We start from the raw sequence: 13,110 nt of genomic DNA, 5'->3' as shown, positions 1-13,110 counted from the left end.
TGAAACTATATAAAAGTGATGTATACATCACTGTGAATGTAATAAATGTCACTAATGGCAAATTTTACATTACATATATTTTACAACAATAAAAAGAAAGTGAACAAAAACTGTCAGGAATTTTGGGAAAAATGCAAAGATCACAAATAGTTGTTAACATAATGATGATAGAAAGAATGACATCATCTTCCTATCAACAGATACTCACTGAGACCCTTACCCTCTGCAGAGATTTAGATAAACAAGTACCGGCCAGGCTTGGCAGCTCACACCTGTAATTCCAGCACTTTGGGAGGCCGAGGCGGGCAGATCACAAGGTCAGGAGTTTGTGACCAGCCTGACCAACATGGTGAAACCCCGTCTCTACTAAAAAATACAAAAATTGGCTAGATGTAGTGGCACATGCCTGTAATCCCAGCTACCCAGGAGCCTGGGGCAGGAGAATCGCTTGAATCTGGGAGGCAGGGGTCACGGTGAGCTGAGACTGCCCACTCCAGCCTGGGCAACAGAGAGAGTCTCCATCTCAAAAATAAAAATAAAATAAAATAAAAAACAAGTACATCACATGTGCTTGAAAAATTCACATTTCAAACATAATTGTGTTTATATCCCAAGTCCTGAACAACTCCCCATCCTCCTCTTCCCCAAGCCCCTGGCAGTAACCTTCTACTCTCTGTCTCTATTAATTTGACTGCTCTAGGTACCTCATATAAGTATAATTATATAGTATTAGTCTTTTTAAGCCTAGTTTATTTTACTTATGTCCTTCAAATTCATCTATATTGTAGCACATGTCAATTTTTTTTCTTTTTAAGGCTGAATAGTATTCCATTGTATGGACATACCACATTCTGTTATCCATTAATCCATTGGTGGACACTTGGGCTGCTTCCACCTCTTAACTTTTGTGAATAATCCTGAGCTAAGACAGGTACCATTTGATCAAAGATCCACAAGAAGTAGGGAGACAGTCATGTGGATTTTTGGAGAAAGTATACAAAAAAGTACATAAAATAAAATCCGAATTTTGTAAAAATAGTTTGTGTATTTAGATAGAAAATAAGTTGATCAAATAAAGAGAGAAAAGGCCAGAAATATTTACACAAAAGTATTAAAAGTGGTTATTACTCAGAACTAGATGTCAAAGGAACAGCAAATGCTGAGCCCAGAAGCCAAAGTGTGCTTGGAATGTTCTGGACATTGCAGGTGTTGTCAGAGCATAATGAGGTAGAAGGAAAGTGGTGAAAGGGGAGGGAGGCAGTTCACGTAGGTCTTAGGAGCTGTGACAGTAATTTCCAATTCACTTGGGGCGAGATGGGGATCCCCTGGAGGATTCTGAGCAGAGGGTAGCAACTGGGCTTAGCTGTAGACAAATCACTTGGGCTGCAGTGTGAAGCAGTGGAGCCTGTTAGCAGGTTCCAGCAATTAGGGTGAGGAATGACAGTGGCTTAGGGCAGAGTGGGCGTGGCAGAGGAGGTGAGAGAGATCAGATTCTAGATGCGCATTTCAGAGTAAGCTGGATGCAGGAGTAGAAGAGAGAAGTCAAAGATGACTCTGAAGTGTGAGGTATAACAAAAATTGAGAAGTCAGCATGCAGTGGAAGGAAAAAGGAGAGAGCTGTCATAAAATATAATTCCACTTATATGAGGTACCTAGAGTAGTCAAATTAATAGAGACACTGCGCTGCCTCTCCACTCTGATGCAAGGGTAGTGCACAGCTTAGTCAGACCATGCTGGCCCGGAGCCAACAGTTAGGTCTGCTTCAAGCCCTTCTCCCTGGCTTGAAGATATTTCGCAGGAATTGCAACCCAGGGTTGGTTGTTATTCTGCAGAGGCTCTCAGACCCTCCTTCCACAGCCAGCCAAGTTTATACATCCTTTCTGGACATTCTCCAAGTCCTACAGTACTCATCCTCTTGTTGCTTGGCTACAAAATGGATTTATTTTCTGACATGAACACATATCTGTGTGTTCATGTGCCTGGAAAAAGAGAGCTTGCTTGGTTTATAAATGACAAAAAATAAGGTTGGAAGCCAGCTTGGCCCCCAGGCCTCTGATCACTCAGCCCAAGCACAGACTTTTCTTCTCTGCACCCTGCAGTTCAGAGGAGTCCTTCATATCAGGCTGCCCTAGACAGAGCAGCAATTTCCACCACTTTTGTACCCACAGCTATATGAATGGGAGGGAAGAGGAGCCATCTGTGGACAGGAGATAGAAGCAGTATCCACTCGGCCTGCTCTTACATGCAGTAGGAGCTTGAGATTGAGGAGAGAAGTAAATGATATTTCTCCTGTGTCCCAAGAGTGAAAACCCGTTTCGGAGAATCTGCAAAGCCATCGTGTGGGAAGGCAGCTGGTGTGAAGGAGTACTTCAGCAGAATTGCTCTGCTTTTTGAATTCTGAGATTCTGGTGGTATCTCCTAAGGGAAAATCCCTTTAAGGAGATATTTGGATTAAAAGCACTTTGACAAGCCCTGATTAAGTCCCGGCCACTCATGTCCAGCAGCTGTGAATTTTTTTTTTTTTTTGTATTTTTTTTACAAGACAAGAGTTTGCCTTTCTGTGTTAGGGAGAAAAATTGATTACCTTTTAACCTCTCTGATATTGTTTCTTGTCATATTTATGAAAACAGTGAGAAAGGCCAGGTGTGATGGCTCACGCTTGGAATCCCAACACTGGGAGGCTGAGGTGAGCAGATCGCTTTAGCTCAGGAGTTTGAGACCAGCCTGTCCAAAATGGCAAAACCCCATGTTTCTATTTTTCTATTTTAAACTCCATTTTTTACTACCAAAAATATAAACAATTAGCTAGGTGTGGTGGTGCGCACCTGTAGTCCCAGCCACTGGGGAGGCTGAGGTGAGAGGATTGCTTGAGCCTGGGAGGCAGAGGTTGCAGTGAGCCAAGATCACGCCACTGCACTCCAGACCCTGTCTCAAAAAAAGAAAGAAAACCGGTGGGAATTGCTGACCTATGTTGAAGCCTATTTTATTGCCTAATGGTTCCCAAATGGGAAATGTTGCCTCCCAGGGGACATTTGGCAATGTGTGAAGTCATTTTTGGGTTTTACAAGTGTCCATGCGTGTGGGACTGGGGTGTGCTACTGGCATCTAGTGGGTAGAGACTGGGGATGCTGGTAAACACCCTGCAACACACAGGACCGCTCCCACAGCAGAGAATTACGCAGCCCAAATGTGAATGAAGTCAAGCTTGTAAAACTCTGGCTAGAAGGCCTTTCTGGAGTGGACAAGAGTTTCTTAAATCTAAGAACAATCATTTCTAAGGCTACCCCTTCACATAAAATTAGACAAGGGGCTGTATATTCGTGTTTTTCTTTTCTTCTTTTTTTTTTTCTCAGTTAATAAACTGACTAAAAATCTAGCACTTACTGTAGCTTTTGCTCCAAAATATATTTATTCTAGAACAAGTGCACTCATTAATTTAAAAAGTTTTAATGAAAATTACAATGCCCATTTGATTGATGTGTTATAAGTTTTAGAGATATTTCTACATAATAGTCCAATTAAAAATATATACCTTACCTTAAAAAATTTTTATAATGACTTATATATGTTGTATAAAAGTTTAAAAATGTTTCTAAAGATAATTTTTTGGCCAGGCACAGTGACTCGCGCCTATAATCCCAACACTTTGGGAGGCCAAGGTGGGAGGTTCACTTGAGCCCAGGAGTTTGAGGCAAGCCTGGCCAACATGGCGAAACCTCATCTCTACTAAAAATATCAAAAAAATTAGCCAGGCATGGTGGCAAGCACCTGTAGTCCCAGCTACTTGGGAGGCTGAGGCATGAGAAGTGCTTGAACCTGGAAGGCAGAGGTTGCAGTGCGTTGAGATAGCACCACTGTACTACAGCCTGGGGCAAGACTCTGTCTCCAAAAAAAAGAGAGAGAGAGATTTTTTTTTTAATGGTGATTCTACCACTTAGAAGGAAACATTTCAGAATATCAATATGTATTTCTCAGTTAATTTTTTAAATAGTTGAGATCATTCTATTTATACAAATTCATCTCTGCAAAATGAGTCTTTGTAAATATTCAGTTTCTTGCAGGGCTCAGTAGCTCGTGCCTGTAATCCTAGCACTTTGGGAGGCGAAGGTGAGAGGATCACTTGAGTCCAGGAGCTTGAGACCAGCTTGGGCAACATAGTGAGACCCTGTCTCTACAAAAAATTATATAAATTAGCTGAGTGTGGTGATGCACATGTGTGGTCCCAGCCACTCAGGAGGCTGAAGTGGAAGGATCACCTGAGTCCGGACGGTTGAGGCTGTAGTGAGTCATGATCATACCACTGCATTCAGCCTGGGAGACAGAGGGAGACCTTGTCTCAAAAATAAAATAATAAAAAAAACAGGTGCTTAGTACTCTATCATCTAGTACTGAACCCTATATTACCTAAAAGCCTATGTTGAACACGCATCATTAATTGCACTTGTTCACTATTATAAGTAATCTATAATGAACATTCACATATTTCATGTTGCTTTTTAAATAGCACAGCAATCTGTATTGTTCTGGAGACTTTGGGACATGATTATTTAATGCCTAGTTCATGACAGAAACAGAATAGAAAGTCTCCTGCCAGTGCAGCAGAGGAAACACCATTTGGAATAGCCAATTGAAGGGAGAGTTGTGGAACACCTGGGGATGGGGATTTAAACTTGGGTAGACCAACCAAAACATGTATCTGTACATATCCAGATGTATGTATGGAAATGCCAAACAAAAAAAATTGGAGGGATAAACACCAAACTTTTAACCATGGTGACTCTTCGATAGAAAAATGGGATTGGGGGAGGAACCAGAAGAGAAGAGGAACTGTTTTTTCCCCCATTATCTTCTTTATTCTTTGAATTCTTAACTGTGAAAACATATTCGTAAGTAACTTGTGTAATACTTAAGCACAATACACTTGAGAGAAGGATTTGGATCCTCATGGATGGGAGGCCTGATTGATGGCAGCAGCTACTTATCTTTCACTTTTTTAGCCAGCCCTAGAATTGCTGGGCACATCGTGGATAATGGACTGATGAGCATGCCTGGAGATGGTGGTATGTTTTGGTAGAGAAGTTCTAACATGCATTTAGATGAAAGGCCTTAATAATTTGTTCTCTTCACAGTATATTAGACATGACTGTTCTGCATCCATGGTCTGTGACATGGAAGATGGGAGTGGTGGAAACACACAGTGTAGGGCCAGGATCCTGAAGGTTTCATTGCTTTTGGTGCTGGTTTAGAGAAAGTTTCTCTGTGAAGCATGCACAGCCAATCCCTGGGCCAATAGATGGTGAGATTGTTCTTGTTTCCTCCAGGCCGTACACCTGGTCCCTGGCTCCAAGCTGAAGCAGTTGGGCAGAGCTCTGATGACATCAGAGGCAGAAATTCTCAGGTAACACATCCCTCATGTCTCTGAATGTAAAACCAGGAATTCTCCTCAGGGGCACAGAAATGGGAAGGGTATGCTTTCTCCCTAACAGCCTTATAGTCTTCCGCAGACTCCTTTTCCTCAGGGAAAGCCATTTGGTGTACCTTTGTTTCAAGCCAGATTGAAACAGTCATAATTTCAAAATCTCAAGTGTGACAAAAGGGGGCTTCCCTGGAATCACCACTACATATAGAAGCAAGTTTAGCAACTGACATTCTACAACAATCATGCCAATCACTTCCCATTCTTCCTTGGTTATGACAGTCTGTGAGAAAACCCGAATAACATTTATAAAACATAATTCAGACCAGGTGCAGTGACTTAACGCCTGTAATCCCAGCACTTTGGGAGGGTGAAGTGGGCAGATCATGAGATCAAGAGATCAAGACTATCCTGGCCAACATGGTGAAGCCCTGTCTCTACTAAAAATACAAAAATTAGCTGTGCTATGGCCTGAATGTTTGTGTCCCTCAAAATTTATATGCCAAAACCTAATCCCTAATATGACAGTATTAAAGGGTTGGGTCTTTGGGGAGGTGATAAATCATGAGGGCAGAGCCCTCATGAATGAGATTAGTGCCCTTGTAAAATAGGCTTAAGGGAGCTTGTTCACCTCTTTCACTATGTGAAGATGCAGTTTGAAGGTACCATGTTTGAAGCAGACAGTGAGTCCTCACAAGACACTGTATCTGCTGGTGCCTTGATCTTGAGCTTCCCAGCCTCTACAAATTTAAGAAATAAATTTCTGCTGTCCTCATAAATTACTCAGTATAAGGTACTTCGTTAAGAGCAACCTGAAAAGACTAAGACACCATGGTAACTACAAAGAAAATAGCTATAGAATATATACATAATGAAACGAGAAACAAATTTAAACATTTCACTACAAAAAAGTCAATTGAACACAAAAGAAAATAAGGATATGAGGTACAAAAAAGCTGTATGGAAAACAAGTAGCAAAATGACAGAGTAAATCCCTCCTTGTCATTAATTACTTCAAATGTAAATCTATTAAACTTTCCAATCAAAAGACAGAGATTGGCAGAATGGATTTTTAAAAATCCGATCCAACAGTATGCTCTTTACAAGAAACTCAGTTTATCTCTAAAGACAAATAGCTTGAAAGTCAAAGGATGATATCCACAATATATAGAGAACTTGTAAAACTCAACAAGAAGAAAACAAATAACCTAATTTAAAAATGAGCAAAGGACTTGAATAGACATTTCTCCAAAGAAGATATACAAATGGCCAAGGAGCATAGGAAAAGTTGCTCAGATCACTGATCATTAGAGAAATACAAATCAAAATGAGATACCACTTCATACACATCATGAAGGCTGCTATCAAAACAAAACAAAATAGCAAGTGTTGGCAAAGATATGGAGAAAACGGGACCCTCATGCACTGTTGGTGAGAATGTGAAATGGTATGACTCCTGTGGAAAACAGTATGGCAGTTCCGCAAAAAATCAGAAAAAGAATTACTATATGATCTGGCACTTCCACTTCTGGGTATGTACACAAAAGAATCTAAAGCAGAGCCTGGAAGAGATATTTGTACACCCATGTTCATAGCAGCATTATTTACAACAGCTAAAATGTAGAAGCAACTGGATCCTTTTGTAGTTCATGAGCATGATGATTGGGTATTCATGTGCATGTGTGAGATGTGCCACCCTCTGAACCTTGTTATAGCCTCGGCCCGTCTGACCTGAACTTGGAAAAAAAATAAAATAAAATGTAGAAGCAACTCAAGTATCGCAGATGGATGAATGGATAAATAAAATGTGATATATACATGTACAGTGGAATATTATCCAGCTTAAAAAGTAAGAAGTTCTCAAATGTGCTTCAACATGGATGAACTTTGAGAAGGTTATTCTAAGTGAAATAAGCCACTCACAAAAAGACAAATACTACATGCCTCCATTTACATAAGCACTTACAGGAGTAGAGACAGAAAGTAGACTGGGGCTTGCCAGAGATTAGAGGGAAAAAGAAATTGAGAGTATTGTTTAGTGGATACAGAGTTTCAGTTTCACAAGATGAAAAGGGTTAAACAAAAATGGGTACTACCATTGGTTGCACAACGTTATGAATGTATTTAGTTCCCCTAAACTGTACACTTAAAAATGGTTACTAGTGTAAATGTTATGCTGTTTATATTTTACCACAATAAAAATGGAGAAAAAGTGTTAATAGGTATTCATTCTAGAAGACTATAGCTGATTTTTACTTTCTTCTTTTTGCATTTATGCAATTTCCAAGTTTTGTACAATGACTATATTATTCCTGTGATCAGGAAAATACAGCTATAATCATAATCATGTTCCTTCATATTCATACGGCTCTTTACATTTTTCAGTTAGGTTGCATACGTTATCTCATCTGATCCTTTTAATAACCCTGTTATGCTGGAGAGATACCTTTCATGCCGTTTCATAGAAGAGAAAACTGCTCTCAAAATATGAAGAACTTACGCAATGTCACAATGCCCAGACCTTCTGACCTCTGGTCCAGTGCTTCTTCCATATGCCTCACGGCTTTTCCTGGCAATTAGAATCTCCAGGGACAAGAATCCTCCTCACTACCCATGTGGCAAGGCTGTGTCAGAGAGTGTGCGGGATCTGGTCCCCAGCCTCATGGCAGGCATGCACCCACATCACCTGAGTCTGGTGGTTTTGATCTCTGCCTGCATCAGTTTCATCAAGTTGGATTGTAAAGTCTCCTTTGGGCATTCCACAGTCAAAAAGATCTTTTTTATGTCTCACTGGATACCATCTTAATTCATTTTCACTGCAGTAAGACATAAAACAATCATCCAGCCGGGCACAGTGGCTCACGCCTGTAATCCCAGCACTTGGGGAGGCTGAGGCGGTGGATCAGGAGGTCAGGAGATCAAGACCATCCTGGCCAACAAAATGAAACCTCGTCTTTACTAAAAACACAAAAAATTAGCCAGGTGTGGTGGCATGCACCTGTAGTCCCAGCTATTCGGGAGGCTGAGGCAGGAGAATCGCTTGAACCCGGGAGGCAGAGGTTGCGGTGAGCTGAGATCGCGCCACTGCACTCCAGCCTGGGCAACAGAGCAAGAGTCTGTCTCAAAAAAAAAAAAAAACAGAATCATCCAGGGAAATCACTGGGTCCTGGACATTGTAAACAAAGCCCCAGGGAGTGCTCTCTTTTATGGATACCGTGGTCAGTGCATGGTTGGGAGCCCTAGAGATGGAAGTCTGAATGTCTGGATCTGTTTCTTGCTTTTCCATTGTCTTGAAACTTCGGATCTCCAGCAAATTCTTTGCTTTCTCTGAGCTTCCTGTCAAGTGAATTGCTAATGATTCATTCTATAAATGCTTACAAGACAGCATTAGGTCCCCACATACCATCAACTACATATCCCATTTCATCCCGTTTCCACCCACAGCCCGCTGGGTGAAAATCAGCTCTTTGCTTAAGCATCTCCCCAACCTTGATAGCCTTGCATGAATGAGAAGCTGTGGTGCCCAGCCTATATGATTCGGGGAGTGAGGAAGGAGGGCTTTCGTGTGCAAGTCTTCTAACTCCACCTGTCAATGTTCCTTCGTGTTTCCACAGTTATCTCTAAAGACTCTCCGGTGAGAAGACAGATGAAACCAAGGTCCTGGGGTTCCAGGTTGCAGAACAACATGTCAGACCCTGACCACCCCATGCTCAAGCTGTAATTCAGTTGGTATACAGGCTTGGAATTGAGAATTTATTTATTGTAAATATGAGGTTTGCACGGGCTTTAAAGCAGTGTTTTAATTGACTTTTATTTCAGTAATATTTTTTAAAACACCCCTCATTTTTCCATTTTTTTACACTGCATCTAGGCATTCGTCTGTCAGCACAGATAGAGCCCTGTCCCTCCACGTAGTGCCCACTCCATGACTGCGAATATGCTTGCGGGCTGGCCCTTCCTAGATTCTGAACCCTCTGTAGAGAGTCCTCAGTTTGCAGGTAGCCCCAAAGTTTTAAATATCCACAATGGCTTCTTATTGGCATAATTTTATATTCTCATCACACCAACTGCAAAATCAAACCAAATAATGCCTTATCAATGATGCAACTCAGAGGAAGAAGTGTGTCCCCCACACCCAGACCGTGCCGCACAGCCTCCAGGGAACGAGATGCCACGTCTCGCTTCCGTTCTGCAGTACGGGGATTTGTTTTTCCTTGTGCTGCCTAATGTAAATATATCACAAAGTAAAGGCAGGAGTGGGCTTGGCCCCTCCAATGCTGACCACAGGGCCCCTTTTGTAACCGAATAATCCTCCAAGTAGCCAATGCTCCTACTGTTTACAGTGGCCTTAGGGCCTGAGTCTCTGTCACCTTCCTCCTTTTCTCTCCAAGTTCCCGGTCCCATCCCAGTAGCCAGCTTTATGAGATTTTGGTATTTCTTCCCTACAGATTAAAAACATACACAACTCATCATTACCAATTCTGTCTCAGAGGTCTATCCTTCTGCCCTTGCTTCACATGTGGATTTCCATAGAAAATATAACATGAAAAAGTATAGAACAAATCTTGTGAAACACCTGCTGCAAATACCTGATGCCTCACTGCCCCCCACCCCGCCACCCATCTTAGGATCCTTAGAGTCACCCACCCATCAGGCAAAACCTAGCTCCCTTCTGATTTAAAGGAGAACCTTGCCTGACAACTCCACATTCATTCCCTGCGGTGGGCACCTGTCTGTGAGTGGGGAAGTGTGCAAGCTCAGCCAATCTGAATATGAAAAAGGTCAGGCCAGGATGGGACTGCTCTTCACTCCCTCTTCTTGATCCTGCGGGGAGCGGAAATGTGTTTTCGCTTGCTGCCTGACCCCTGATGCTCCCCATCCTTGGTCGGGGAAGTCTGTGACAGAGGAAGGAGAGAAAATAGAAGGAAACAGACTGATCCCTGGGCTGTGCTCAAAATAGCTGCCCTTTAAAAGAAATCAGGCAGGGAGGGGAGGGAAACCAGCAAAAAAGAAATCTGCTTTGCAACAACCCACGCACACGTTCTGTCCTGAAGGATACTGTGTCCAAACCAAGCCATCCAGAAAGGTAGCCAGGCCGGAGGGTGTGGGCAAACATGACTGCATCTGCCTCGCTGTTGTCTGGAGTAAAGACCCAGGTGGTGTCCTGCCGCAGTGCTGTGCTCTCTCGTTCCAGATGGGAGCCAGTGAGCCAGGGTCTAATTCCCTTCTCTGGGGAATGAATCAAGCCAAAACTGTAACAGCTAAATCAATAGAAAAGAAGTTTTTGCAGGTCATTAGCTCTGGGCGTAACTGATTTGTTTTATTGGTTCTGGAAGATTCCCAAAAAGCCAGAATTTCTTTATTATTATAGCAGTGTCCACTCCACCACTCTCATAGTTGTGTAAGATAATTAGAAAATTTGTAATGATCCTGATTAAGAAGACCCCAGACAAAGGCAATTCCACCTTCAGAGTAGACTGCCTGCCCTGATGAGGTGTTTACACGTTCCTGTCGCCTACGGCTGGGATGGAAATTCAAATAACACTATTTAAGGACAGAGGAGGCCCGGAGCAGTGGCTCATGACTGTAATCTCAGCACTTTGGGAGGTCAAGTGGGTGGGTGGATCACTTGAGGTCAGGAGCTCAAGACCAGCCTGGCCAACATGGTGAAACTCTCTACTCAAATACAAAAAATTAGCCAGGCATGGTGGCGCACACCTGTAATCCAACAACTCGGAGGCTGAGGCACAAGAATGGCTTGAACCTGGGAGGCAGAGGTTGCAGTGAGCTGAGATCACGCCACTGCACTGGAACCTGGGCAATGGAGCAAGATCCTGTCTCAAAAAACAAATAAATAAAAATACAGGACAGAGGGGAGGAACAAGCAGAAACCAAAAATGGCAACTAGCGAGAAATCTCAGGAATGTGGCATCCCATCTCTTCTTGAGACCTATCACTGAATTCACAACACTTCAAGTTCATGCTGGTGCAGTTCCTTTGGTGGTGTAAAGGTTTAACCCCTTGACTGTAAACTCGTACTTAGAGACATGTGAGTCACAGAGTCCCCACCATTGTCACATATTCTCACTGACACTGCAGTCCGTGACTCCCCCAATGTTTCACACGTATTTTATTTTTATTGATGTCCTCCTCTGCCGATTCATTTCTCTGTACTTAATAAACTTTGGTAAGTGGAAATGCTTCCCATCACTTCCTTGTTAAAACTCATCAGTGGTCACCAGGACCAATCTAAGCCAAACATTTTTAAGGATCAGGAGAAGTTGAAGTTCTAAGAATGACAGGGAAAAAAGGGATATTTAGATGGATACAGTGCGTACTGTAACATACTGTTTAGAAACAGGGCCTTTCTTGAGCTAATTAGCTTCATTGGTATTTGGAAAAACCAAGCAAGAGAAAAACACTTTTTCAGATGCATTATTTAAAAAATAATAACACTATATTTATTGTTTGATTCACATAGAATGGGAGACGGCGCGGTGGCTCAAGCCTGTAATCCCAGCACTTGGGGAGGCCGAGGTGGGTGGATCACGAGGTCAAGAGATCAAGACCATCCTGGTCAACATGGTGAAACCCCATCTCTACTAAAAATACAAAAAATTAGCTGGGCGTGGTGGCACATGCCTGTAATCCCAGCTACTCAGGAGGCTGAGGCAGGAGAATTGCCTGAACCCAGGAGGTGGAGGTTGCGGTGAGCCAAGATCGCGCCATTGCACTCCAGCCTGGGTAATGAGAGCAAAACTCTGTCTCAAAAAAAAAAAAACAAAACAAAACAAAACATAGAATGGGCAGTGTACTGCTTATAAATTCTGCTAAATTTTGTTGAAATTAACAACCTGCACCCTACGTGTACTTAGTCCCCACTCCGGACTCAGCAAACCCCTCAAAAAAGCCTCCTGTAGGAACAGAGTCATCTTGAACTCCCCTGTAGTGTGTTAAGGTGGACCTTTGGGGACAGGGTTCAGGGAGGGGAGGTGAGATTGATCTGCTGGGCAAGCTATCTCAGAACTAGTGCTTAGAAGGCAAACCAGGATCTGAATCTGTTTTGTCTCTTACAAGTTGCCTCTTAGAATCTGTGCCTCAGCTTCCTCATCTGTCAAAGAGGGGCATAAATATGTACCTGAGTATATACTGGTGAAGATTCAATGATGTAATACACACGGCCAAGCCCTCAACCCTTGGATCACAACGGAGCCAGTAACTGCACACCCCCCTCCTGGGGAGCAGCCAGTTTGCTGATTCCATGCTCTGTCACAAACAGGGCTCTGCTGGCTGCCTCCCAGCCACTCCATTCACTATTTGCTGAGCTGCTCAGACCACACTTCACTAACTCTGCTGCTGTATAACAATGTGAGAGCAGTCATTAAAATTCATAGATGTTCCTGAAATAAATCTCATCTAGAAACTAATTTCAAAGCTGGTTACTACACACTTTACATTAGAATTAGATAAAGGGCTGTTTTATCGCTGTCTTATTAGTGGAGGTATCGATTAGCTCTTTCATGGCCAAAAGGGCCAGTCTGGGTGCAGAAGAAAAGGCAAGAGCGGAAGATAATCTACAAAGTGGATGATGAACTTCAAAGTCACATTGAGTGTGGCAGTAGTGAAGTAGCTAGAAGTGTAGACACCTTTTGTGGAGTTAAGTATGGGAGATGTGGCTCCCAGAGAGGAAGTAA

The 13,110-nt window shown here is 42.6% G+C and overlaps 1 protein-coding gene and 1 pseudogene across 2 annotated transcripts in view; both read left to right on the top strand.

Moving 5' to 3' along the window:
* Positions 1-11,614, top strand: part of WIPF3 (WAS/WASL interacting protein family member 3) — a 109,210-nt gene extending 97,596 nt beyond the window's left edge. For both annotated transcript variants that reach the window (XM_035253530.3, XM_035253529.3), the window contains exons 8-9: positions 5,322-5,398; positions 9,031-11,614. In XM_035253530.3, the coding sequence (XP_035109421.3) occupies positions 5,322-5,398; positions 9,031-9,054 (101 nt within the window). In that variant the 3' untranslated portion in view covers positions 9,055-11,614. The remainder of the gene's footprint in view (positions 1-5,321; positions 5,399-9,030) is intronic.
* Positions 7,051-7,148, top strand: LOC118144009 (small nucleolar RNA U13; annotated as a pseudogene).
* Positions 11,615-13,110: the final 1,496 nt, after the last annotated feature.

Source organism: Callithrix jacchus, chromosome 11 (assembly GCF_049354715.1).
Source record: "Callithrix jacchus isolate 240 chromosome 11, calJac240_pri, whole genome shotgun sequence".
Classification (NCBI taxonomy): Eukaryota; Metazoa; Chordata; class Mammalia; order Primates; family Cebidae; genus Callithrix; species Callithrix jacchus.
The sequence above is the reverse complement of the archived record's forward strand: the minus strand, read 5'-3'. Positions and strand labels throughout refer to the sequence as shown.